This window comes from Alternaria postmessia (genome assembly GCF_024291825.1).
Source record: "Alternaria postmessia strain BMP 2775 chromosome Unknown scaffold_6, whole genome shotgun sequence".
NCBI lineage: Eukaryota > Fungi > Ascomycota > Dothideomycetes > Pleosporales > Pleosporaceae > Alternaria > Alternaria postmessia.
Window position 1 is genome coordinate 210,645 of NW_026260079.1, and position 22,559 is coordinate 233,203.

General features: G+C 51.6%; 8 protein-coding genes across 8 annotated transcripts; 5 read left to right on the forward strand and 3 right to left on the reverse strand.

The window, feature by feature from the left end:
* Positions 1-744: 744 nt before the first annotated feature.
* J4E82_001584 (uncharacterized protein) lies at positions 745-2,508 on the forward strand (the record flags this gene model as incomplete). Its single annotated transcript, XM_051727893.1, has 3 exons — positions 745-1,296; positions 1,346-2,045; positions 2,096-2,508. 3 exons carry the CDS (start codon positions 745-747, stop codon positions 2,506-2,508), a joined length of 1,665 nt encoding a protein of 554 aa, XP_051592248.1.
* Positions 2,509-3,375: 867 nt separating this feature from the next.
* On the forward strand, positions 3,376-5,412 carry J4E82_001585 (uncharacterized protein; the record flags this gene model as incomplete). Its single annotated transcript, XM_051727894.1, has 1 exon — positions 3,376-5,412. The coding sequence occupies one exon, from the start codon at positions 3,376-3,378 to the stop codon at positions 5,410-5,412; it is 2,037 nt and encodes a 678-aa protein (XP_051592249.1).
* A 270-nt stretch (positions 5,413-5,682) lies between these two features.
* On the reverse strand, positions 5,683-8,077 carry J4E82_001586 (uncharacterized protein; the record flags this gene model as incomplete). Its single annotated transcript, XM_051727895.1, has 5 exons — positions 5,683-5,882; positions 5,937-6,375; positions 6,426-7,358; positions 7,407-7,511; positions 7,562-8,077. 5 exons carry the CDS (start codon positions 8,075-8,077, stop codon positions 5,683-5,685), a joined length of 2,193 nt encoding a protein of 730 aa, XP_051592250.1.
* A 1,294-nt stretch (positions 8,078-9,371) lies between these two features.
* J4E82_001587 (uncharacterized protein) lies at positions 9,372-10,072 on the reverse strand (the record flags this gene model as incomplete). The annotated part of the gene is made up of 2 exons (XM_051727896.1): positions 9,372-10,010; positions 10,067-10,072. 2 exons carry the CDS (start codon positions 10,070-10,072, stop codon positions 9,372-9,374), a joined length of 645 nt encoding a protein of 214 aa, XP_051592251.1.
* Positions 10,073-11,596: 1,524 nt separating this feature from the next.
* On the reverse strand, positions 11,597-14,649 carry YSH1 (endoribonuclease ysh1; the record flags this gene model as incomplete). The annotated part of the gene is made up of 5 exons (XM_051727897.1): positions 11,597-12,147; positions 12,214-12,901; positions 12,961-14,092; positions 14,350-14,447; positions 14,500-14,649. 5 exons carry the CDS (start codon positions 14,647-14,649, stop codon positions 11,597-11,599), a joined length of 2,619 nt encoding a protein of 872 aa, XP_051592252.1.
* A 490-nt stretch (positions 14,650-15,139) lies between these two features.
* Positions 15,140-17,060, forward strand: J4E82_001589 (uncharacterized protein; the record flags this gene model as incomplete). The annotated part of the gene is made up of 2 exons (XM_051727898.1): positions 15,140-16,349; positions 16,396-17,060. The coding sequence occupies 2 exons, from the start codon at positions 15,140-15,142 to the stop codon at positions 17,058-17,060; spliced, it is 1,875 nt and encodes a 624-aa protein (XP_051592253.1).
* A 1,672-nt stretch (positions 17,061-18,732) lies between these two features.
* Positions 18,733-20,385, forward strand: J4E82_001590 (uncharacterized protein; the record flags this gene model as incomplete). Its single annotated transcript, XM_051727899.1, has 1 exon — positions 18,733-20,385. The coding sequence occupies one exon, from the start codon at positions 18,733-18,735 to the stop codon at positions 20,383-20,385; it is 1,653 nt and encodes a 550-aa protein (XP_051592254.1).
* Positions 20,386-20,795: 410 nt separating this feature from the next.
* Positions 20,796-21,954, forward strand: J4E82_001591 (uncharacterized protein; the record flags this gene model as incomplete). Its single annotated transcript, XM_051727900.1, has 3 exons — positions 20,796-20,971; positions 21,091-21,510; positions 21,564-21,954. 3 exons carry the CDS (start codon positions 20,796-20,798, stop codon positions 21,952-21,954), a joined length of 987 nt encoding a protein of 328 aa, XP_051592255.1.
* Between the last annotated feature and the right edge of the window lie 605 nt (positions 21,955-22,559).

Below are 22,559 nucleotides of genomic sequence, written 5' to 3' on the forward strand. Positions count from 1 at the left end.
GCATGTTGATCAATTGACAGACCGCATCCTGACATGTCATACCTGGAGGCGATAAAGAGCTTTTTGCTCTACCTCACTGGGACTCCGTTAGGCACTCGTATGTCGTCTTCTGAAAGACCTTTCCATGTGTTCCTTTACAGGCAAAGCGGAGCAGCTTTTCAGCAAGTATGCTCAATTTCATACGAACACAAAAAAGCCAAACTATTCAAGCAATACCGGGCGACCTCACTAGCTGCCTGAGAACTTGCGGGTTTGGGACCCACTCGACCCATTCTTATCTTCAGCCGCATGCAGATCTACGGACGTTTCGCCTGTCGGGAGGTGCGCGCACGTCGGCAAGAAGTGGATTAAGAAAGTAACTAACAGTTTTTCGCTGCATGGACGAAGCTTGTCGTCACATAGTTGGGTCCACAAGATACAACCGCCAAAGAGCACCGCGACGTTGACAAGCTAGGCCCACCCTGAGACACACTGTATCATTCCTATCGTCGATGGCATCTATCACCCCGATCCCAACGATAAATTTTAGGCCGACATTTTATGCCAAGGGTTGACAACAATGGATCCCACCCTGACAGGACCCTCTCTGAGTGGAGAGTCGTTCTTCATTGCGAGCTTTCTACTCAGACGTCATTCTGGAGGTGGATGCCAAATGTGGACTTTTATTGGGTTCAAGAGGGCCTTAATACCCTATCCCGCACCCCAAGTCTCATCTCCAGCTTTCTCTCCTCATTCCACCTTACGATGACGGAACGCGAGTCCAGGCAACCTTCGCCCGCCCGAGCTGGCACAGGACCAGTTTCCGAGAAAGATGATTCTGAGCGCCGACCCAGCGTACCAGCTGAGGCCAGCGACGAGGAGAAATGGGATGTCAACGTCCCCGTCGATCCTCAAGGAGTCCACCACCCCTCCATGGTACCCGGTCCAGACGGAAAGCGCGAGTTGAGGGAATGGGAGTGTTGGGATAAGCTCGCATACTCCTGGCCAAAGTGGAAGAAGGCCATGTATTTGGCTTCCATTGCTGGAATTCAAATCTCCATGAACTTCAACACGTCGGTATATCCTAGCGCTGTCAACCCCATCTCTGAACATTTCGGAATCAGCGCACAGGCAGCGCGCGTTGGACAGATGATCTATCTGGTCTTCTACTCCTTTGGGTGCGAACTGTGGGCGCCATGGAGCGAGGAATTTGGTCGATGGCCCATTCTACAGCTCAGTATGCTGCTCATCAACATCTGGGAAATCCCCTGTTCTGTTGCCCCGAACTTCGGCACCATCGTGGTCTGCAGAGCTCTTGTAAGTTTACCACCTTTTGAATACATCCAGCGCTAATGTTTGTTTTTAGGGTGGTCTCTCTACAGCTGGAGGTAGTGTTACTCTTGGTCTTATTGCCGACATGTACGAACCAGAGACTCAGCACTGGCCTCTATGCTTTATTGTATTGTCTTCTACGATCGGAACGTCTATCGGCGGTGTAATCGGCGGACCCATCGAAAAATACCTTACATGGCAGTGGAACTTCTGGATCCAATTGATCTTTGGTGTTGCTGTCCAAGCAGTGCATTTCTTCATGCCGGAGAGCCGAGCTACCATTCTTATCGACCGCGAAGCGAAGAGACGTCGTGAGACTGGCGAAGATCCCAACGTTTATGGACCAAACGAACTCAAGAAGCCGCGAATCTCGCTCAAGGAAGCTGGAAAGATCTGGCTCCGACCATTTGAGATGTTCGTCCGTGAGCCTATCGTGTTGCTCCTATCGCTCCTCTCCGGTTTCTCTGACGCTCTGATCTTCACGTTCCTGGAGGCTTTCAACGTCACTTTCCCGAACAACTTTGGTTTCGGTACGCTGCAGGTAGCTTGGGCGTTCATTCCAATCAACGCCTCCTACTTCTTCACATACTTCCTGTACTGGCCTTGGTTCTGGCGCGATGATCACCTACGCAAGAAGAATGGCCCTGACTGGATGTCGCCAGAGCGGCGTTTGAAACCACTTCTGTTGCTTGCGTTGTTTGAGCCCATCGGGCTGTTTGGCTTTGCTTGGACCTGTAAGTTGGCCTCCAATGTAGTCACCTGAACTTCGACTAATAGTGTACAGGTATGGGACCACCTCAAACGCATTGGATAGCACCAATGATCTTTTCGTTCCTCGTCGGCCTTGCAAACTTCGCAATCTACTACTCTTCCGTCGATTACATGATCGCTGCGTACGGTCCATACTCGGCTTCAGCCACTGGCGGAAACGCGTTTGCTCGTGATTTCCTCGCCGGTATCTCGGCTATGTACGCCACACCTCTGTACAACAATCTCGCATCTACGAGTCCCCAGAAGTCTGAGTATGCCACCACTCTTTTGGCATGCTTGTCGTGTCTGGTCGTGGTGCCGATCTACGTTTTCTATTGGAAGGGCCCGCAGATCAGGAAGGCTAGTAAATTCGCCTCTATCCTTGCGGAAGACAGGAAGGCGGAGGGCGTCAGACGGCTCAGTAAGGCTGACAACCTACCGGCCTAAGTTCCGGTGAAAGAGTTCATGATACCCCTGCTTTTTGTATGATACTTTCGGAAGCAATGCAGATGTCTCCTTCTTCGCCATATACCACTCGTCCTGTAACACTCTTCATGAGGTCGCTACTTTGTTCAAGTCCAAGACATATCGCGATATGTATGAGCTGGATTTTTCTTTTGTCTCACCGCTATGAGACGACCAAGAGACAGCAGAATGATGAATGATGAGTTTCACTCCCAGCACAGAGTGTCGACACAGTACAAAGTTTTACGTATATATTGTCACATATCATTACTAGAGTCCACATGAGAATGTCCAATCTCTGATTGTTAGACTCCCACAACAAATATGATATAAACTGCTCTTATTAAAATCTCGGACGCTTCTCTCAGCTTCTACATATCGGGCCATCAACCACTAACAGACTTGTATAGTCTTTTACCTTCGTGGTGTGACGCTGTAGTTAGTGAGGATGTCTGCATGCTATCACTATATATCCAGCTTACGTGTGATACCAGCTGCTATATATACTAACGCAACTCGAGTGGATTCGTCTGACTGTTTCTAGTTATTTATCAATCAGTTCACTATGTCAGACATTGTAAGTCAATTTCACCGCCACGTCTATTCACATGAATATACTGGATATGTTCGCAGACATTGCTGGAATCATCCCGGATGATAAGAGGAAGATCACCCATATATTCCTAGGGAACACATCCATACCCGTCAAAGCAGAGACAACCGTGTAGTCTTACAGCTCAGTACGCTCTTTGGCCAATACATAATAGAAAGATACTGAGCTATCAACTAGCGACTCACGGTTCCGTCAAACGTTCAACACCCAGCTTTTACAAGTTCAAAACACTAAACATGGTGATGGAACATCTGGATTTCGCGAAGACACACAAATCGAAGCCTCAGGGTAATCTCGATAGCGCGACGAATGAGCCGAAACCCAGTGTCACGGGCATGGCTATGTTGACATACGCGGAAATGCGCGCGCACAAGCATACAGAGAACCCCCGTTGCGCTTGTCACGACATCGAGACTATCCTTGCTCTAGTCCCCGAAAATCAACAAAGCCAGTTTGTGCGTGTGTATCCTCGCCCTCAGCCAAGGTATGCTCAGTACCCTACCGGCGTCTCCATGTTTCGTGAGGGACTGGACATGGAGATGACAGTGCCTCGTCAGGACTCTGCCCAGCAACCCCGGCCTTCGCTCGATAGTATGATTATGGCTCCCATGACAGCTGAAGAGTATACTGGAAGTCGTGGTGTAGAGCCTGACAAGAAACAGAACGAGCAGTTTTGCATACCAAAAGTGGCCAACGCTGTCTCTACCTTCTTTGCACAAGCTCGTAGAGCGGTACGATTCAGACCAGCGCTGCTGCCGACACCTATTGATGACGTACCAGCTGCAAAGAACCGACTGCCTAAGCCATGTGGTGATGAAACGCTAGGGGATGTTTCTACATCGCAGCTTTCTCCTCAGGTTACAGTAAAACTTCAGCGTTGTAACGCTGTGCGGTACCGAACCAATCGTCGACCAAGACTAAAGTCACGCGCTCAGAAGTATACAAATCTTGGATATTGCCCTGGTAGTGAAGCCGATGAGTACGATCTGTCAGCACCAGTTGCAGTGCAACAGACTGGTCATGCTCCGATAACAAAGAAACGACCACTAACCAAGCAATCGCGGAGGCAGAGTACTAAAGGTACTACTATCTTTGAAGCCCCTCCTAAACAATCCCTGTACCATCCAAAGCGTCCAGACTCTCCCTTTCCAGGACCACAGCAACGAACAAAGCTACCAGTGACATCAATAAAGAAGGTCTGTAAGTATCAGCGTCACGATGCTGCCTCGGTGAATCGTCCTCAAAGGCATACGCACACTAACGAGGCCGCAAACGAACCTCGTCCTCCACCTCTGCGTGGTACAAAGGATGTGCTTTCCATGGCTGATAAGCCAGGTTTGCCGCCCCTCATTCAGCGTAATGAGTACCTTCTGTGGCAAGATCTCGGTGTTTTGAAGACCACTTCAGGCCCAGCTTTGACTTCGCTATCGACAAGTCGCCGAAACTACGCAGCAACTGATTTTGGTATGTCAGACCACGTTTCAAAGGACATTCCAGAAGCTGTTTCTGCATCTCGGAGATTCTCTCTGGAAAGTGCTAGTTCGGTTTCGCAATCTTCAGGCTACCCAGCAACTGAAGCCAGCGTACCAGATGACGTTTCCGATGGCATCCCAGAAGCCATTCCAGCATCTCGACGATTCTCGTTGGATGACTACATCATCACAGAGGTAGTTCCAGCAAGCTACCGCTTTTCCATATCAGATAGTGGTTCCGAGACTGTTAAAGTTGAGCGTCGATTGTCAATCGATTCAAGGTTCTCGGTAGGTTCATCTACGCATGAAGGTGACTATGCCTACGAAAACCACACCAATGCTGGAGAAAGAACCGATGGAGACGACCATTACGCATATTCAGATGCTTTAGATCCGGAATCACCGGTAATCCGTGGAGCGTCGGTCTGTAGTTCACCTGTACGTTCTTTCTCAGAAGAAAACCGTCCAAGCCTTGGATACTACGAGTACGCGGTACCGTCAGTACCCGATGTCATGTCTCCGGTTGATACTCATTCAGAAAGTGACTCCGACTCTTCCATTGACCAATCCCTCTTTGCAGACTTTGATGGGGATCACTTTGGCACCAGCACTCCCTCGCTGACCAGCGACACCGAGACCCTACCGTCAAATTCTTATACAACTAGGTCGGACAATGGCTACCGCCAAAGCTCTCTAGAGGGTGCGCGACACTCATTTCGGCAGAGTTTAGGAAAGGCTTCGCAGTTCAATCGGGCGAGGACCTTTGATATACTGCGCTCGAACTCATATTGGATAGATTAGTGTGTAACAATTAGAAGAATTTTGCCATTGAAACGTTTGAGGGGTATGCTTGTATAGATAACATCGTCGACGCTCTCAACCAGATCGTAAAAGAAAGTCAACAAGAAGATGAGGATCCGCGCAGAACAAAGAGTCGCAATCGTGTCCCCATCTAGCCCATACATCCTGCCGATATTTAGATAAGATGTCCAAAAATATGGTCTCTCCATCAGATTAGCAAACCAGTCGGGTAAACTTTTACGGGCGTTCCACGCATTACCAACCCACACTCTACCTGAATCGCGCAGTACACCTGCCCATGACCTCGCCCTGGCAAACCAGCTCGGCATTGAACTCCGAGCCATCGAGAGTAAGGTAAATGTCAAAGTAGACACGGTAAAAAGTACCTTGGGGCGTGTCCATGCGTTCAAAATCCTTTTCGAGATTCTTTCGTGAGAGATCAGAAGTGAGTGTGACAACTTCCTTGATACCTACTTGGCCGTTAGCAAGATGTTTTCTTCGTTGGATAATCTCTCTCAACTTACGAGGGTCTTTGGTGTATTCTGGGCAAACATCGTCATCACACGCATAGAGTATATCCTCGTACATAAGTGTAGCGCCGGGTGCAACTTGTCTGAAGAACGAGACTTTAACCGGCTCGCCGATCTTGACTCTTTGTCCCTTTTGCACAAAGATTTGGCGTGTGTACTTGCAGCGATCCTTGCCGTCAAGAGATGGGACTCGGTATTGTTCGGGGTGGTGGCCCTCTTTGAAGGGTTGGAGAGTTGCCATGAGGTAATGCCTACGTGCAACACGGTGTGTGACGATACGCTCGGTGATACCTGCTGTGACGGCTCCCTTGACGATGGCGGCGACAGAGTCCATGGGACGGACGACCTTTGATTGAAACTGAGGTGGGACGTGGAGTTTGATTTGTTGGAAGAGGTATTCAGAGGCTCCAAAACCACCGACAACCAAGACGTTCTGTGCTGATTAGTACTGGATGTAAAAAGCTTCAATCTCGTGTTGCTCACCTGCAATGACCGGTTCTGTGCCTGAATGGCGATGATCTGATTCCTGACAAGCTCAAGGATACGGTTCACGACCGGCTCAAAGCACTGCAGAATCTCCTCGTTCGTGAAAGTCATATACCCTTCTTCGATGCCAGCCTCGGGGAACTCTGCCTCGATACCAACGTCGACGGCCCATTTCTGACCATTGTTTCGGAAATCGGCTTTTATCCTATTCTCAAAATCCATGATACACTTGGCATACACCTTGCCGGCGGTTTTGGAACCATCTGGGAGTTTCATCTTCCTGATCTTGGCTCGGAGAATGTTGCTGAAGTTGCGATTGAGCGCAGTGGAACCGCACGAGTCTCCGGATCCAGCTGTGCACTCGGCGACGGAGAAGGGCTGCTCTTCTTCGACTTCGTAGGCAATCAAATCGACGGTTCCACCACCACAATCGACGATGAGAACGGCGTCGTGTATCTTGAGGTTGAGCAGACCAGTCTTTGAACAGAACATGGCGGCGGCTTCGGGTTCGGTGATGAGTGTCAATCTGTTGTCGTTTTCGTCCCGCAAGAAACCAGCCTGAATGGCAGCCGCGCGCGTTGCAGCCTTTCCAGCATCGTTCCAGATGGCAGGTACCGTGAGGTAGTATCTGATGTTGCGCTCCTCTCGGTTGAAAACCTCACCAAGCGTCTTTTGCAGCTGGTTGCGCATTGCCTGGCGCAGGTGGAAGAGGTAGTCGGCGGCGACATCGATCTCGGACTTGCCAGGAGGTAGCGGTGGAAGGTTGATGGGGTCGATGTATGTGTTTCCGGACAGCATAAGCTGCAGCTTGAACCACTCGACCTTTTGCACACCAGGCTTGGGGTAGCCCGTGGGGGCCAAAGCATCGGCGATGTCAGGGCCCCATCCTACTACTTTCTGGTACTGGTCGTAGTAGAGGACGGTGGGAATCTGCGGCGCATTAGTCCTGTCACGTCGATGTGGTCATGTGGGTCGCACCTTCTGCTTTGTCTGGTTACCGGCGCCAGGCCATTCGGTGATGATGTCTTCCTTGGCCTCGGTGTTGGTAGCAAAGGCGAATGCGACGCCTGAGAAGGTAGTGCCCTGTTTGGGGTGGTTAGTTGCTGCGCCTCGTGATGCCTGAGGCTACTCACAAAGTCGATGCCAACAATGAGCTGAGCCTTGGAACGACCTTCGCCGGCTACTTCTGCCATGCCCGAGGGCCTGTTGTATGATGTGGGCGCACCATGAGGGGCAGGAGCTCCAGGCGGAGGTGCACCGTAGCCCTGGCCGTATTGTCCAGGCGGCCCTTGGGGAGGGTAGCCAGGCGGACCACCCTGCGGCGGGTAGCCCATGGGCGTCTGCTGGGGAGGGTAGCCAGGCGCGCCCGTGTTGATGGGCGGTAGAGGGCTCGCGGGTCGGCCGTGCTGTTGTTGCGGCGCACCGAGTCCGCCAGGAGGGGCGTATGTGTACGAGGGCGGGCGGCCCAGCGGGTTTTGAGGATTCATGGGGAGCGACGAGCTGCTCGACGAGGCCTGGGGGGACAGCGAGGTTGGTCGTTGGGTGCCTGTGGGGGCGGGATTGCTCTGGGGAGTGGGCGAGGGGTTGTGTGAGGAACTCTTTCGTTTCGAACCCACTAGGTTCTTGAAACGGGTGTTCATGGAATTCATGAGACTGAGAGAGGGAGAGGGCTGAGAATCAGCGGGTGGGGTGCGATCAAGGATATTTGGGAGAGGTGCTGCTGCGGCTGACAGCAAGCTGGGCACTGTCCAAACGGAGCAAGCTGCAAGGCTGTGTGAGGGAAAGCCCGCCGGCTGGGGGTGCGGCGCAGTCCCCGAGGAATTGGCTGAGAGTGCTTAGTGACGGGCTTTGTATCCTCGAAGCTTGACACGGCAGATACAAAGCGCGCGATCACTGAGTTGCTCGTTCCTGACCACGGCGCTTGCTGGCGAAATTGACGCGGCGGGGTGAATTGTACACAATAGCGGGTCATCCTCCGCCGGTCAACATCCTGGACCGCTACGGCGACGCCACACACTAATTGAATCGCTCAGAACCAGCCACGTCGAGCTGTCAAACACAACATCCCGCCTGTTCAGCGTCCTCAGCGGTACCCCGGTTCCTGCCGTACTGTATCCCGGGAGCATGCTTTATGGGAGTCACCACGTGCTGGATAGGACGACAAGGGGAGTTTTCCATTACGAAGGATGCCATTTCCCTCTGGCGGCCTGACGGTCCCGTCAACAATCCTACCGTCTTACGAGCCCGAGCCTGGGTGGGTCTCTGCTGCATACTGCTCACATCAGCACTCTCGATGCCTCAGGTTGCACGTTCGCCTACGTTTCCCTATGCGAGCAATGGGCTGCAAGTTGTACAAGAACACAAAGCTTCATCTCTCCAAGCGGTCTGTATCTTCGCTTTCCCATCTTCGCGTTTCTTTGTCCCGATGCCCATACGGACCCACCAAACTGGGGAGCTCCACTCCAGGGTCCATAAGGCTGGTGTCTAATATTGGAACACGATTTGTTTGGCTGTGGTATGTTAGCGTTCATTACGGTGGACTGAGTCTTAATATTAAGGCAGGGCAGCATAACGCTGTCAGGGAATTCTGTATGACGATCTGATGCAAGTCTGTGTTCCGAAGACGTCGCTTTCGCTTTCTGCAATTGCCATCCTAGCGTGCAATTGGTTGTGAGGCATATGTTACCAGCCATCTCTTTATACTTCACTGCACGTCTTCACAAGAGTGAAGCCAAAGGGTCTTTACATGATGTCATCTTAGATGCTATGCCAAACATTGCTTCGAATTATCCAAAATCCTTATTTCCAATGCAAAACTCCCATGCCCGAATTTGTACTACCATCATATCCAAAGTAGTCGCGAAAACAGTTCGCGTGTGTATCATATTCATGTCCAACTCCTTCCGTTTCCTCAATCGCAGACAACGTCCCTCACTTCTACTGTCATCCCATGTTCCCCAGTGCAAGCCAAGCAAGCACCCCTGACACTACCAACAAGAGCAGCGCAACAACGAACATGGCGACGATTCTCTCGACCGAATACCGCACATCATCTGGTCTTGTCGCGTCTATACCCAGTTGGCTTTCCTCGTCTTCTGCAATTCGGGAGTCGTGCTGGCTGCTAGGTATGTATTGGATGAGTGTGTCGCGATATGATTGTCGGACTGCGATTGCGTATGACGGTGGTGCATCAGCTGGGTACAAGGCATCGTCAGATTGGATCGAGAACTCCGTTGATTGCGCGTACGTGTGCGTGGAGAGGAGATGTGCAAGAGGTACGTCGTCGGCGATTGGTGTGTGAGGTGGTGAGGTGTCTGTGTATGGTTGGTACACCAGACTGTGCTGAGAGTGCGGGTCATATGTGGGTGAAATGAGTTGATGACGCGTCGAGGATATGCCTTCTGTGGGTGTTGGGGGATCATCACGGTACGGCTCTTGGTCTGCGTAGGGAGGGGGCATGTGTGGTATCGTGGGTAGTGGTTTTATCGTCGCTGACGAGTCTGAGGAGCTTGGTGATGCATGTTGTGTGGGCGATGTGCTTCGCGTGAGTGCTGGAGAGTCGCCATGTAATCTAATAGTGTCCTGCAGGAAGGTTAGTTGATTCGACATCAGGTGGGAAGGTTAAGCTGCCTGCATACCTCCATGACGAACCTCCAAAGTCACGATACCGTCTTTTTCTCAAATATCCCTTCAGTGCTGCCAAAAGAGCGTCCGATTTCCTCAAAGCACAACCTAAGAAGCTACCGTAACCTATATCATCAAGAACCTGTTTGCCCTTATCAGTAAGAGGCTGGCTGCGACACGTATCACACAGCACAGTACAAAGAAGATTAGCAGTCGGAGCAGTCACAGTCACAGAACAGGATAGAGAAAGTGTACAAGGCAACTGCAACAGGCGCCCAAGGCCTTCCGCAGCAAGTGCGCAGTAGTCTATCGCGGCCCCCCATCAGATGGCTGGGGGGTAGCTATCTGCCATGGCATGGATCCGCGTAGTTGAGAGACCAATGCGTCGTGACGATTGTGGCTGGAGCGAGGGGGGCATGTGGGTTTAGCGCTGAGGCTTGACCCTCAAGAAAGCCGCCGAGCCGGCAAGGCAGACATCGCGGCATGCGGCTCACCTTGGTCAATTATCGCAAAATACCTGTCGGCAGCAATCTTACACATCCAAAAAGTTTTCTGGATAGCGGACTTGCCTGAGCTTTCCTTCAACGCAACAAGGTTCGCCAGCAAGATCAGTGCTTCTAGGGAGGAAGGGCCATCGCACCGCCACAGTTCCGAAACTTGGACCCGCGACGCGACAATGCCTGGAAATTCAGGAACGCGTTTCAGGCCTAAAATAGCGGATGGACTTGCAAGCGCTCTGTGTACCAAGTACCGAAGGGGTTCATTCGACCTAACGAAAGAATTTCTTTGCCCACATCTACCGGTAGTGTCGGCAGCGGTAATTGTCCTACAGGGATAGGCACCAGTTCGCTTTCGTTGAGTCTTCGAGGCAACCATCACAGGGAGCGAACCGTACACAGCATCCATGCAACATAGTCCGTGACTCAACGAGAAAATGATGAATGCTTTTTGACACCGTGTTCTGATATCGAGCCGAGTGCCGTTCCTGCAATGTGACTTCTCCGGTATGGTATCTAACTTCCTCAACTTCTCGAGCTTGGGCACTTTAAGCACTTTCGGATCTCCACATTCCCTCGAACAGTGCATCCAGGTCTTCTCTCGGTGAAGTGCCCTTCTCTCTACAGACAGGAACCCGCCCGGACACTTCAGCGTACGCTTCGTCCCTGTAGTCGTTCTAAACTACCTTTTGCGATTAACACGCTAGAGTGACAGCGAATCGTTTAGATGTAAATGAAGAGTCAATGGTACCACACATATGTGAGAAAGATAGGATACGCAAGCATATTGTTACTCCCAGTGCTAGGCTTGCTTCTCAAGCGCCACAGTGTAGATATAGGAACATGAGCTTTGAAAGTGAAAATTCTCATATTATCATCGACCTCGTTCATTGCAGGTAGAAACACCACATAACTTGTTCAACTCGATGTAGAAAATAGAAGAAGATCGTCGCCCTAGATTAGATCTCGAAGCAAAGTTCACTCAGTCATCATTCCCTTCTCCTGTATACTTTCTGAGCCTGCTTCTTTTTCCTCGTCCGACTCCGTCTACCGCCACAATCCACTAACCGTCTCAACCCCCCTCTCAACCACAGCCTTGACCCTCGCCCTAAGCGCATTATTCGCGCACTCCACATCCAAATCCTCCAACCAAACCTTCGCCACCCACTTGTCAAACTTAATCTCGACACCAGGAACAGGTATACCTAGGTTGTGTAGACGTTTGAGCTCTGCTTTGTCTTCTGCGGACAACTGGTCGTCTGGTGCAATGGGAAGCGGGAGAGCAGCAACACTAAAGGGCTCTTGTGACTTGGCATCATCTGGAGTTGAGGTATCCATTGAATCAGGGTTGGCTGCCGGAGTGCCGTTCGCAGTAGCGGTTGTAGTGCTGTTGCGAGGGAGAGTAATGGGCCGGACTGCTTCTTCGCCGAACTGAGCTTCTAGGAAGAGGAAGAGGCGGGCCAGACGGGTGGAAGGGTCTGTTGTGCGGTGAGGATGAGGCTTCTTGAAGCGGTGGGTCAGTTTTGTGGTGAGTATTTCGTCTTCCTCTTCTTCTTTGGGTGGGGATGCATGGGTATGAGAGTGTTGTTTTGAAGATTCTAGATGATGTGTGTTAGTATGAGGTCTGATCGGAGTGCTAGGCTGGATTGGGGGATGTGACTTACGTCGAACAGCTGCTGGAGAAGACTCGACGGTGAAGAGAACTGCAAGAACGGCGTCGGCGATACCGTCGTTGATTACGTTGCCTTCCCATTCTACTTCTACTCTTCCTCCGTTCTTGATGAGGACATTCACGCAGTCCATTACCGTGAACTTTGTTTCTGTTCGGCTGACTTCTTCATCTGCCTCCTCATCGTGAGTCGTGCCGTTGCCGTTCATCTTACCGTCAACGGCAGCGTCGGTGAGACTGCTCTCTTTGATAGCACCAAAGGTTCCTTCGAGCGCCCATCGTATTAGATCGACTCCAGCAGCCGACAGAGTGAGATGCTGACGACATAAAATGGTCGTTGTGGTTAGACCTGCGTATTCCTTCAGATCTTCGGGTGCCATGAGCGAAATCTTGAAGTCATTTTGGACGAGAACTCCACTAATCATATCCACCTTCTCGCCTTCTTGGTCTTCTGCAGCACTTATACTTTCGTCGCCGTTCGGAGTCAGGGAGCGAGGCAGAGGTGGAGCGATAGAGGCCAACTTTCCCACTACCTTGGCGATCTTATCGGTTTTGAAAGGAATGCGGAGTTCCTCACAGTTGGCTGGGGAGTAAATTTTCGTGGGGACGGCTTTCTGAGCGTTGAAGGAAAGGAGTTTAGACTTTAGACGAGTCATGTTACCCTTCTCGCCGTGAACAAGAATCTAGCCTTTGGTGAGTACAAGCTTCTTCACCGTGAATATGCAAGGTGAGCTGAACTTACAACAACAGGAGCAGCAACTTCCTGCACAAACTCCATGTTCTCTTTTCCATCGACATGCGCCGCGAAACTGTACTCCTGGACTGTGCATCGCCGGGGAATCATGGTCTGCTCATTCTCTCTTTGACCTGGTCGTCGTGCTGAGTTACTCGCTCGGGTCATGATGGCAGGAATTTGATCTGGCTCGTGGACAATCTGCTTCGCCATTGTGCCCTCAACAGAGTAACCGGTGATGATGACACCGTTCCTTGGGTCAGGTGCCCATCGCTCAAGCAGCTCACGCGATGTTCCGGACTGCATCATACCTGGCGAAGCAAGCATGACACATCCACCCAGGTCGTCGAAACGCTCGAGACTCTTGAGTGAGCGGACAAACTTGAAGTCCCAGGCTCCACGTCGTCCAGTATCTCCAGCAGCTTCCGCCTCGGCCATGCGCTCGGCGAAGAGGCGTTTGATGTTGTCGTTCATGGCCGACACGTAGGTTTGGTAGACCTGCATACACTTCCGTGCTAAGCTGGAGTTGTAGTAGATGGGTATTTTCTGGACCTCTGGATGCTTACTCCAGTATTCGTCCAGAATGAGAAGAAGTTCCTGGGCTCGCCCCAGAGCGAATACTGGAAGAAGAGCTCGGCCGCCGCGGTTGAGGACATCGGTGATAGCTTTCATGAGTTGTGCTTCTCGCTCGACACGTGGCGTGTGCATCGAGATACCAAACGTCGACTCGGTGATAAGGACATCGATCTTTACGCCCGGTGGTACCGACGCTGATACTAAATGCCGGTCGTCCTCTCGCGAGTAGTCACCAGTGAACAATATCTTCAAGCCTGCAATCTCCATAAGAAACATGGCTGCTCCGAGTACGTGGCCGGCAGGATATGGTGTGATTCGTACACCAGCGACGGTATGTGTAGTGTAGAAGTCGATCGATTCGATCATGGGATAGGTATTGAGATGGTCCGCCTCAGTGTACATTTGGATCTTGGTCTCAGAATTGCTCGACATGTTTCCGACACGAACGGAGTCTTGGATAAGCCACTTGTAGATGGCTTTGGTCGGATGTGTCATGAATACGCGGCCCTTGAAATTCGTCTTCGCAAGCACGTAGGGCAAGGAAGCAGCATGGTCGACGTGAAAACTAGCCGGATGTCAGCATACTGGACGGTCAGGAGACCCAGGAAGGAGTCAGGAAGAGGCGCCCAAGGTGGTAGATACATTGGTGGGAACCAGGGAGGGGCACATCATCGAAGTCGAGCGGAGAGGAAGCAAATAATATTCCATTCATAGTGATATACAAGTCGCTGAACTGCGAGTGCCCTTTGCGCGCTCATGGTCCGACTCCAGTGATGCGCCGAACCCCAACTACCATGGCAAGCAAGACGTGCGTATACATACTGTGAAATTAGTAGCACGTCTACAGTGCTAAGATCGAAGTCATCGTAGAATGGCATTGCCGACAAGCCTTCGTGTGCGGGATGCATACCGGCATCAAGCTGTTCGGCATTAGCATGGTCGCCAGAGAAGATTCGAGTCCTGTATGCGCACCATGACCGTCTTGCCCTTGTACTGAATGATATGACACGACCGACCGACCTCATTACCGCCTCCTAAGCAGAGGAACATGAGCTCGTCGGACGGATCTATTGGGTCTTCATCTTCGGGCGCCATGGCAGTTGCCTTTCTCTTCGACGCCATGATTGTGCAGGTTGAGGTATGACGGACCGATACGCGTTATACGGGTGACGGAGGTGAAGCTATCGGGTGCGTGAATTGTAGCCGGCGAAGAACGCGTAAAGTAGCCACGAGCAGCGACCGGACCTATCTCGTTAGTCGCGGATTAGTATCGCAAGAGTATTCAACGCCTCGATTGGACAATGCGAGGGTGCGAGACAAAGTGCAGCAGCGCCGAGTGAGAGTGGAGTGCACGTTGGACGACCATTGCGGCTCTCTTTGTCTGGCGCGCGACTGCCAAGACCCCGTCCGTGCTCGTCATTCCAGATTCAACTTCCGCTTCATCGACCGCGACAAGAACATTACCCACGCGCCCACCGACTCGACCCATCGCGACTGCCGAAAAACACGTGCGGAAGCAAGCGCTATCGACCCGAAACTCACCGCCGCCGGATGACGCGCCGATAAATCACCTTCACCTGCGCAACTCCCCGCAGGGGACGAGCTGCCCGTCATGGCCTACCCCAACTACAACCAGTACCCTCCGCCGGGCCAGCAGCCTCCGCCGCCCGTGCAAACGCAGAACCTGAATCACCACCAACAGCAGCGCGCCTTTTCACCGCAACACTACCAGCAGTCCCCGACCGCCTTGTCCCCGACCATGGGAAGTGGCATCCCTCCCAATAAGCGTCAGCGCCTGTCCCCGAATCCGCCATCACCCGCACCATACCAGTCACCTTTTGGTATGCCTGGTGCTCCCTCGTTTCCGCCCTCGCCGTATACCGCATCCCCGCAGACGCCCGGCTACCATTCACTGCCCACATCGCCTGCCGCGATGCAGCCTCCGCCATTCCACCAGCCCCAGCCGTACCAGCATCCGAATGGACAACAGCCAGCGCTCCAGGGCTCTATGCCGCCACCCAAGGTCCCGTATAGCAAGACTGCAGATAATTCAGAGCTGGAGAAGGCGAATGCGCGCGATCTGGATGTCAACAACATCAGCGATGTTCTTACCGGATCTGGTATCGACCTGCGCGCCGAAGAGGACAACTTGTTGCACAATTACAGGAGCTTCAACTCGCAGGCATCAGGCTCTACAGCATCACCGCACACTAGCTTCAACAACTGGAGCCAGCAGTCAAGCCATGGCGCGTTCCAGGGGACTGGTGCGCTCAGTCAGGAAATGACCAAGGAGCAGCACGAAGCCGAATTCATCAGGAAACACGAACAAGCCGCTAGAATTCTGAACGAGTCTGCCCAACAGCCACTCAACGACCCGTTTCTACAAGCGAGCGTTCTCAGGCATCGCATCGCAAAGCGTGGGTACGAGCACGGTATTCAGATAAATGTAGATGGTCTGTTTGATAAAATTCCAGACAAAGGCCAGCAAGAGATCACACGTACTACTCAAGCTGGTGCTAATGGCGAGCAAATTGTAGGTCTGGAGGCTGCCAGTCTACTAAACCAGAACGCTCCGCTTGTTGAAATTCTAACATTAATTTCCCTGGCTGCCGAGGAGCGCATACGTACCGTGGTCGAAGACTCTTTCGCTTTGTGTCAAGGCCGTCAGAACACTTCTCATGGCATTATTCCACCCCAGATGCTTGACCTTGCCATTGTAGGAGAGAATGCACAGGAGAAGATGGTTCCGCCAGTCAACGTCCTGAAGACGCCGTGGGAGGCACCGGACAGCGCTGTCAGCCCTACAGCGACAGCAAGCAAGGGTATGTCTTAAGTGGTCTTTCCCCATATAATTGCTAACTGGTTTAGGTGTTCCCAATGCAGGACGGCTGCCAACCCCTCCCAGCGAAGCACCGCCAACTCCTCAGCGAACGTACCAAAACGTCAACCATGTTGCTCAGGCGCTCACAAAGCGCGTTCAGGATGATTACAAGTGGGAGCAGGAGCGGCTTCGCAAGCGTGCAAAGCGTCAAGCAGGTGCCTCAGCTTCCTCCGCAGATACACCAGCTGCTCCCATACCCCTGCCAGAACCTGTCACAAAGAAGGCCCTAGCATTCGCCAAGAAGCAAAGCCAGTCAGATGTTGTTGTGTTCGGCAAAGCCAATGAAACTGCCAGTATGGCGCTTGGCGGCAAGAAGAAGAAGTACTCCTGGATGACTGGTGGAGGCGGTGGTCCAGCGTCAGGTGCTTCGACACCACGACCGGCAGTTACGACAGGTGGTAGCGGCACCGCTACACCTGCAGTCCAAGCGCCTGAAAAGGCTCTCCTGGGCAGGAAGCGCAAGTTCGGCGACGCAATCGAGCAAAATGAGACGGGGGCTGGGATCCAGCTCCGTGATTTGATTCACGTGCTAGATAATGATGGAAAAGAGAAGAAGACGCTCACGGTCATCTTGGCGCGTCTTAAGAACACGGAAAAAGACACAAAGCCCGAGGTCAACAAATCTTTACCTCCTTCTGGAGTAAGAGCTTAGGCTTTGTATTATTTGCATTATCAGCGTTGGCGTTTAACGGGAGGCCTGTGGGGCTGATGAGGATCAGAATTTGTGCGATACCTTACTTGCATCATATCCCCAAGGGCTGGGGTAAAACTATCCATCGGCCGAGGACGAACAGTTGGTCGTCTTCGAATGGAACTTGTATCAAAAATATCATATTCTTGGGCTATAGTAGCCGAACGCTGACCGACTATATCACCTATAACAAGCATTATTTATTAGATTGCGACTCGAGTGACTGGCCATGCTTCTTAGGGATTGAAAGCCTCTAAATATTGACAGTTATGGAGATGTCAGGCATCTGCAAGGCTACTATCACATCTTCTACAAGCATCAAACGCATACCTGAAAGACTGCAAAGGGTTTAAATTCACCCACAAACTAGAAGCCGCACTCATACAGATGCTTGACACAGGCATCGATAGATAAGTGTCGAGTGAGGTTTCATGTTCGTTCTACTTTATTCTATGGAAAATATGCGTCGGTGTGCCAACATATAGCGTGTAACAAAAATTCCAACCCAACTCCAATCCGGTCCAGACCGACTGCTCGAAGAAGAGGTTCCTAAAGATCCAAGTTCAATTTCGGAATCGCCTTCAACCCATCCCCATCACTCCACGGTCGCAGCACCGGCGTCTCAGGCAATGACATGGGCGTGGAGACAATCAGATCCAACCTTAATTCGGGGATCATGTTCGTCAAACCCAACATAGGAGATTCCAGAGGTCGCAAAACGGGTGCACGTGGTAAGAAAACGTTGTGTACTTCGAGATTGGTATTTTTCCGTCCTGCGTCCATACTTTTGACCTTTGGATTTGGTTTGAAGACTACACTTTGCGCAGGTGTAGTCGAAAGGGACGAGATGGAGTCCGTTGAAGCCGATGACGTGGGTCTGGAGCTTGTCGAAGTGGAAGCGTCTGACGTACGGTAAGATAATACCGAGTGTGCTGGGGTCTTGTTTGTGGAGGCGATCGAGGCGGCTGAGGACGACATTGGTGAGGTTGCTCTTGAAGGGTGAGCAGCTGGGAACGGTATGGGGACTACATGCAATTCCGATGGCAGGATAGAGAGCTCAAACTCGTTGGGTAGCTGTCTTGGCTGTCTTGGCCGTATGATATCGAAGGGTGCGTGGACTATTAGGGAGAGTGCCATTGTAGTATCAGCTGCAGCGTCTTTGGGTGGTAGTTTGTAAAAGGTGATGTGAACAGGTGTGTGAAAGGTAGCGTGAAAGGCTTTGTGACAAGTATAGTGCCACGAAGACGCTGTCTGGATTGAAGTGTGAAGCGCTTTGTATGGGATGAAGAAATGAACATGGTGACGTCCGCTAATATACATTACCTCTATGCTGAACCGTGGATGCGACTAAGTCATGCCTTGGTAGAATTGCGCTCTATGGTCGGTGTAGAAAACCAAAATTACTGGAGCTCGCCAATCCGACGTATCTTGGTGATGCAGTATTTTGGTAGGCAGTCGCGACCTAACCAATGACTGCTGTGCTATTGACATGAAAGCACAATATTTCACGACTCTGGCATTCCACATACCTATTGCATTGAATATGGCAAATGTGATGTTCAAAGCCTCAGTATCTAGTCCATAACCACGGTATTGGGCAAGCGAAACCTCCGACAGTATTATCTTGATCGAAATGTTAAACCGCCAGGAAGCGTATGATGAAGTCATCAGTGGTACCAAAACACCAATCATAAGTGCAAGAACTTTGCGTGGGTCAAAAGCTTTAGCGCAGTTGCGCTTGCGCGAACGGTCGCATCAGGCTAATCCAAACACTGATGACTCCGAAGATAGACACTTGGATGAGGACTTTACTTGGGAAAGGGACGGAACAGAACTCTTGCCAGATCGATTTGATGAGGAACGCCTGGTGCAAGAAATCGAGCTCGAAGATGTCCTAGCTAGACTTGATGAGCTATGTCTGGAAGAACGTGGGCCGTTTTTGAATGCTGACGAAGATTCGAATTGGGACTGGTACCGAGAAATAACAGCGGAACTACATGCTGATGAGCTACGCATGGATACCACAATCCTCGAGCGGATCAAGACTGGGAACGGCCCACGTGACAAAATCTTCGAAGATCTGCTTGCCCCATTACGTTCGGAACCACTAGCACCAAAAGCTGAAGAGTCAGAAGCCGACGTGTTGAAAGTACTGCTCGCCTGGAACAAGCGCATTGCTGACAGCCACAATGACGATCTCACGACACGCCAGGCGTTCACCGCTGCTTTAGTGGAGAGGATTAATGTTGTTGACAGGGTCCTGGCGATTGTGAGCGACGATAAGAATAGCAACCACGATGACAAGACTGGCCAGAATGGAATTCTGGAACCTTCTCGACGGCGTTTACTGAAAGCCATCCATGAATACCGACCGGAGACCAGAAACTTCAGGAACCAGAACCCATTTGACATGCTTGTCATCATGTTGGCCCACGTTGAACAGCAAGAGTTTGAGGTTGCGAACAAAGACGATTGCATGTACCTTATCTTCAAGGCATTGAATGGACAGGAGCAACTGAAGAATCGCTTCAATCGTGAGAAGCAGAGACGTTCGTATAAAAGCCAGAGAGAGGACGCAGAGCGAGATAACAATCAGGATGAAGTAAGACGATGCACGACTAAATGGAGAGTGTCCAACAAGAGATTGGCAGAAAGAACAAGGCAGAAATTGATGACTAGGATCCAACGCGCACGGAATGAATTAAGAAAGGTCGGACTTGACGAGTTGTTGAAGTTAGCTGTGCTCCAATCGGCGCAGCCACACGCTGAAAGGGAGAACGATCCAGATACTCCGCCCTGGAAGGACATCTTTGGCAAATGTACTCAGGCAGACGACTATGATACCCTGAAAGACAAACTCGAAAAGCACTTCCCGGATATGGAGGCTACTCTGGAAGCAACTGCAGATAAGGTTCAAGATATGAAGACGACTCACAATCTGGTTCTATCTCGAACGGTAAAGTTCGCCGGCGCTGACCTCCAAGGTCGCGATGAGGCTGAGAGAAAACGCATAATAACGGCGCGGCTGAACGACCCAGTTACCGCGAGGATAATGGAGGAGACGTTGGAAGGTATGTTGAACACGCATCTGGTCGCGACGCAAACGCTCGTGAACTTGGAGCGGATGGAGGAACCAATGAGTGAATTGTTGGCAGCTGCGACAACGAAACACGACGACTTGACGGAACTAGCCTGCTTGATCAATCGTGATCATGAGTTGAGTGCTAGCAGCGTGACGGAAGTTGAAGGTGTTTCTGCAGAGAGAAGTGAAGACAAAGAAGATTGATGGTCTGTCGGAGATAGGGATGTTAAATCCGGTTGTTGAGGATTAGCGACATGTGATCCCGATGGATTCGAAAATGCGAAGTCCTGTCTTTCTATGAGCCCCTGAGCGTCAGCCGCCTCGCCCGGGTGATGTTAGAATAACGTGCCACTTCGTGGGTTCCCAAAAAGAATATGGGTAAAGGAATTCGGGTGCGGGATTTACGAAAGCCGATGGGCACGCACAAATCGCGGTGACGTGAATGGAGGATTTGCGACAGGGCGGGTATCCGGATTGGAGTCGGGAAAGAACGGGTCCAGCGCCAAGCACAAAACTTCTCATCAACTATCGCGGGCTCGTAATCTCCGTCTGTCCAGCTTCAACCACCAAACCTCTCCACTCCACTTCCTTCGCTTCTCATCCATACCAGCGAAATGGCCACCAACCCCCCTCCCACCGCCACCGGCTCCAGCAAGGTCGATGCCGCGAAGGCTAAGCTCGCGGCCGCTGACCCTACCGCTCCCACTGGCCTTGACCTGTACTCGCGATTCGCTTTCGCCGGTGCCGTCTGCTGCTCCGTCACCCACGGAGCCCTCACACCCGTCGATGTGTACGTTGTCCCGTTCTGCGATGGCCCTGAGAGGCCTCAATGGCTGTATCGCACAAGTTTTGCGACAGTTGACAGATGTCAAAAATGACGACAGAATGCCAAGCTAACACATGCAACAGCGTCAAGACCAGGATTCAGCTTGACCCCGTCACCTACAACACCGGTCTGATCGGTGGCTTCAGGAAGACCATCGCCAATGAGGGTATGGGCGCCGTCTGGACCGGTTTCGGTCCCACCGCTGCCGGTTACTTCCTCCAGGGTGCCTTCAAGTTCGGAGGTTACGAGTTCTTCAAGCAGCAGTCCATCAACCTCGTCGGTTACGAGACCGCTGCCAACAACCGTACTGCCGTCTACCTCGCCTCTGCTGCCGTCGCCGAGTTCTTCGCCGATGTCGCCCTCTGCCCTCTTGAGGCTACCCGTATCCGTCTCGTCGGTGACCCAACCTTCGCCAACGGTCTCGTTGGTGGATTCTCCAAGATCCTGAAGAACGAGGGTGTCGGTGCCTTCTACTCTGGTTTCGGACCTATCCTGTTCAAGCAGTACGTCGCAATTTTCTCTGGGTGAACACGCAACATGGACTAACAACACATAGGGTTCCCTACACCATGGCCAAGTTCGCCGTCTTCGAGAAGGTCAACGAGGCCGTCTACTCCGTCGTCGACAAGAGCAAGACCTCCAACGGAATGCAGACCGTCTACAACTTGGGCTCTGGTATCATTGCCGGTTTCGCCGCCGCCATCATCTCCCAGCCTGCCGACACCATGCTTTCCAGGATTAACAAGACCAAGGGTCTTCCCGGAGAGGGAACCACCTCCCGTTTGATCAAGATCGCCAAGGAGCTTGGTCTCCGTGGTTCATTCGGTGGTATCGGTGCTCGTCTTTTCATGGTTGGTACCCTGACTGCTGGTCAGTTCGCCATCTACGGTGACATCAAGAAGGCTCTTGGTGCTACCGGTGGTGTCGAAATCGCCAAGACCAACTAAGCGCTGGTCTCGTGCGATGGGGAGAGAGTGACGGAGGAGATGATACCAAGACAGCCAGGATAGCAGGTCTCTCGAGGTGGACTTGTCACATAAAAGTCTGTCTTTTCTTGCATAATGGCTGGTATGGGTTTGGTACGATATCACATTTCTTCTTCTGTGTGTTTTGCGTTTATCTGCAGTCATTCGAGTTAGATCTTGCTTCGCTTAGACGGCGATTTTATGTAACAGTACGATCGAGTAGGAAATATGCTGCAATAGACCCAACTCATAATGTCCAAGAACTGCACTTTACTTGTGAAATCCAATCCAATTGAGGGAATAGTAATGAATTGATAAGGATTGATGTCCTTTACATGATTCAGATCTTAAAGTAGTGTTTGTGATCTAGGGATCCGGAGCTATTCATAAAGTAGCAGCCAGGACGTAGCCGCAACGTCAGAATTGTCAACTGCACGCAATAACAAACAATCGCTATCGCATCGATCGTCTCATGTTCTAACAACCAACAGCTTCGTCCAGGATGTTACCTCGATGAAGTGAAGTTTAAGGCAGCATGCCGCTCAATCAGAGCGCGCTGCGCGACGATCTGATTGCTGGAACCAGAG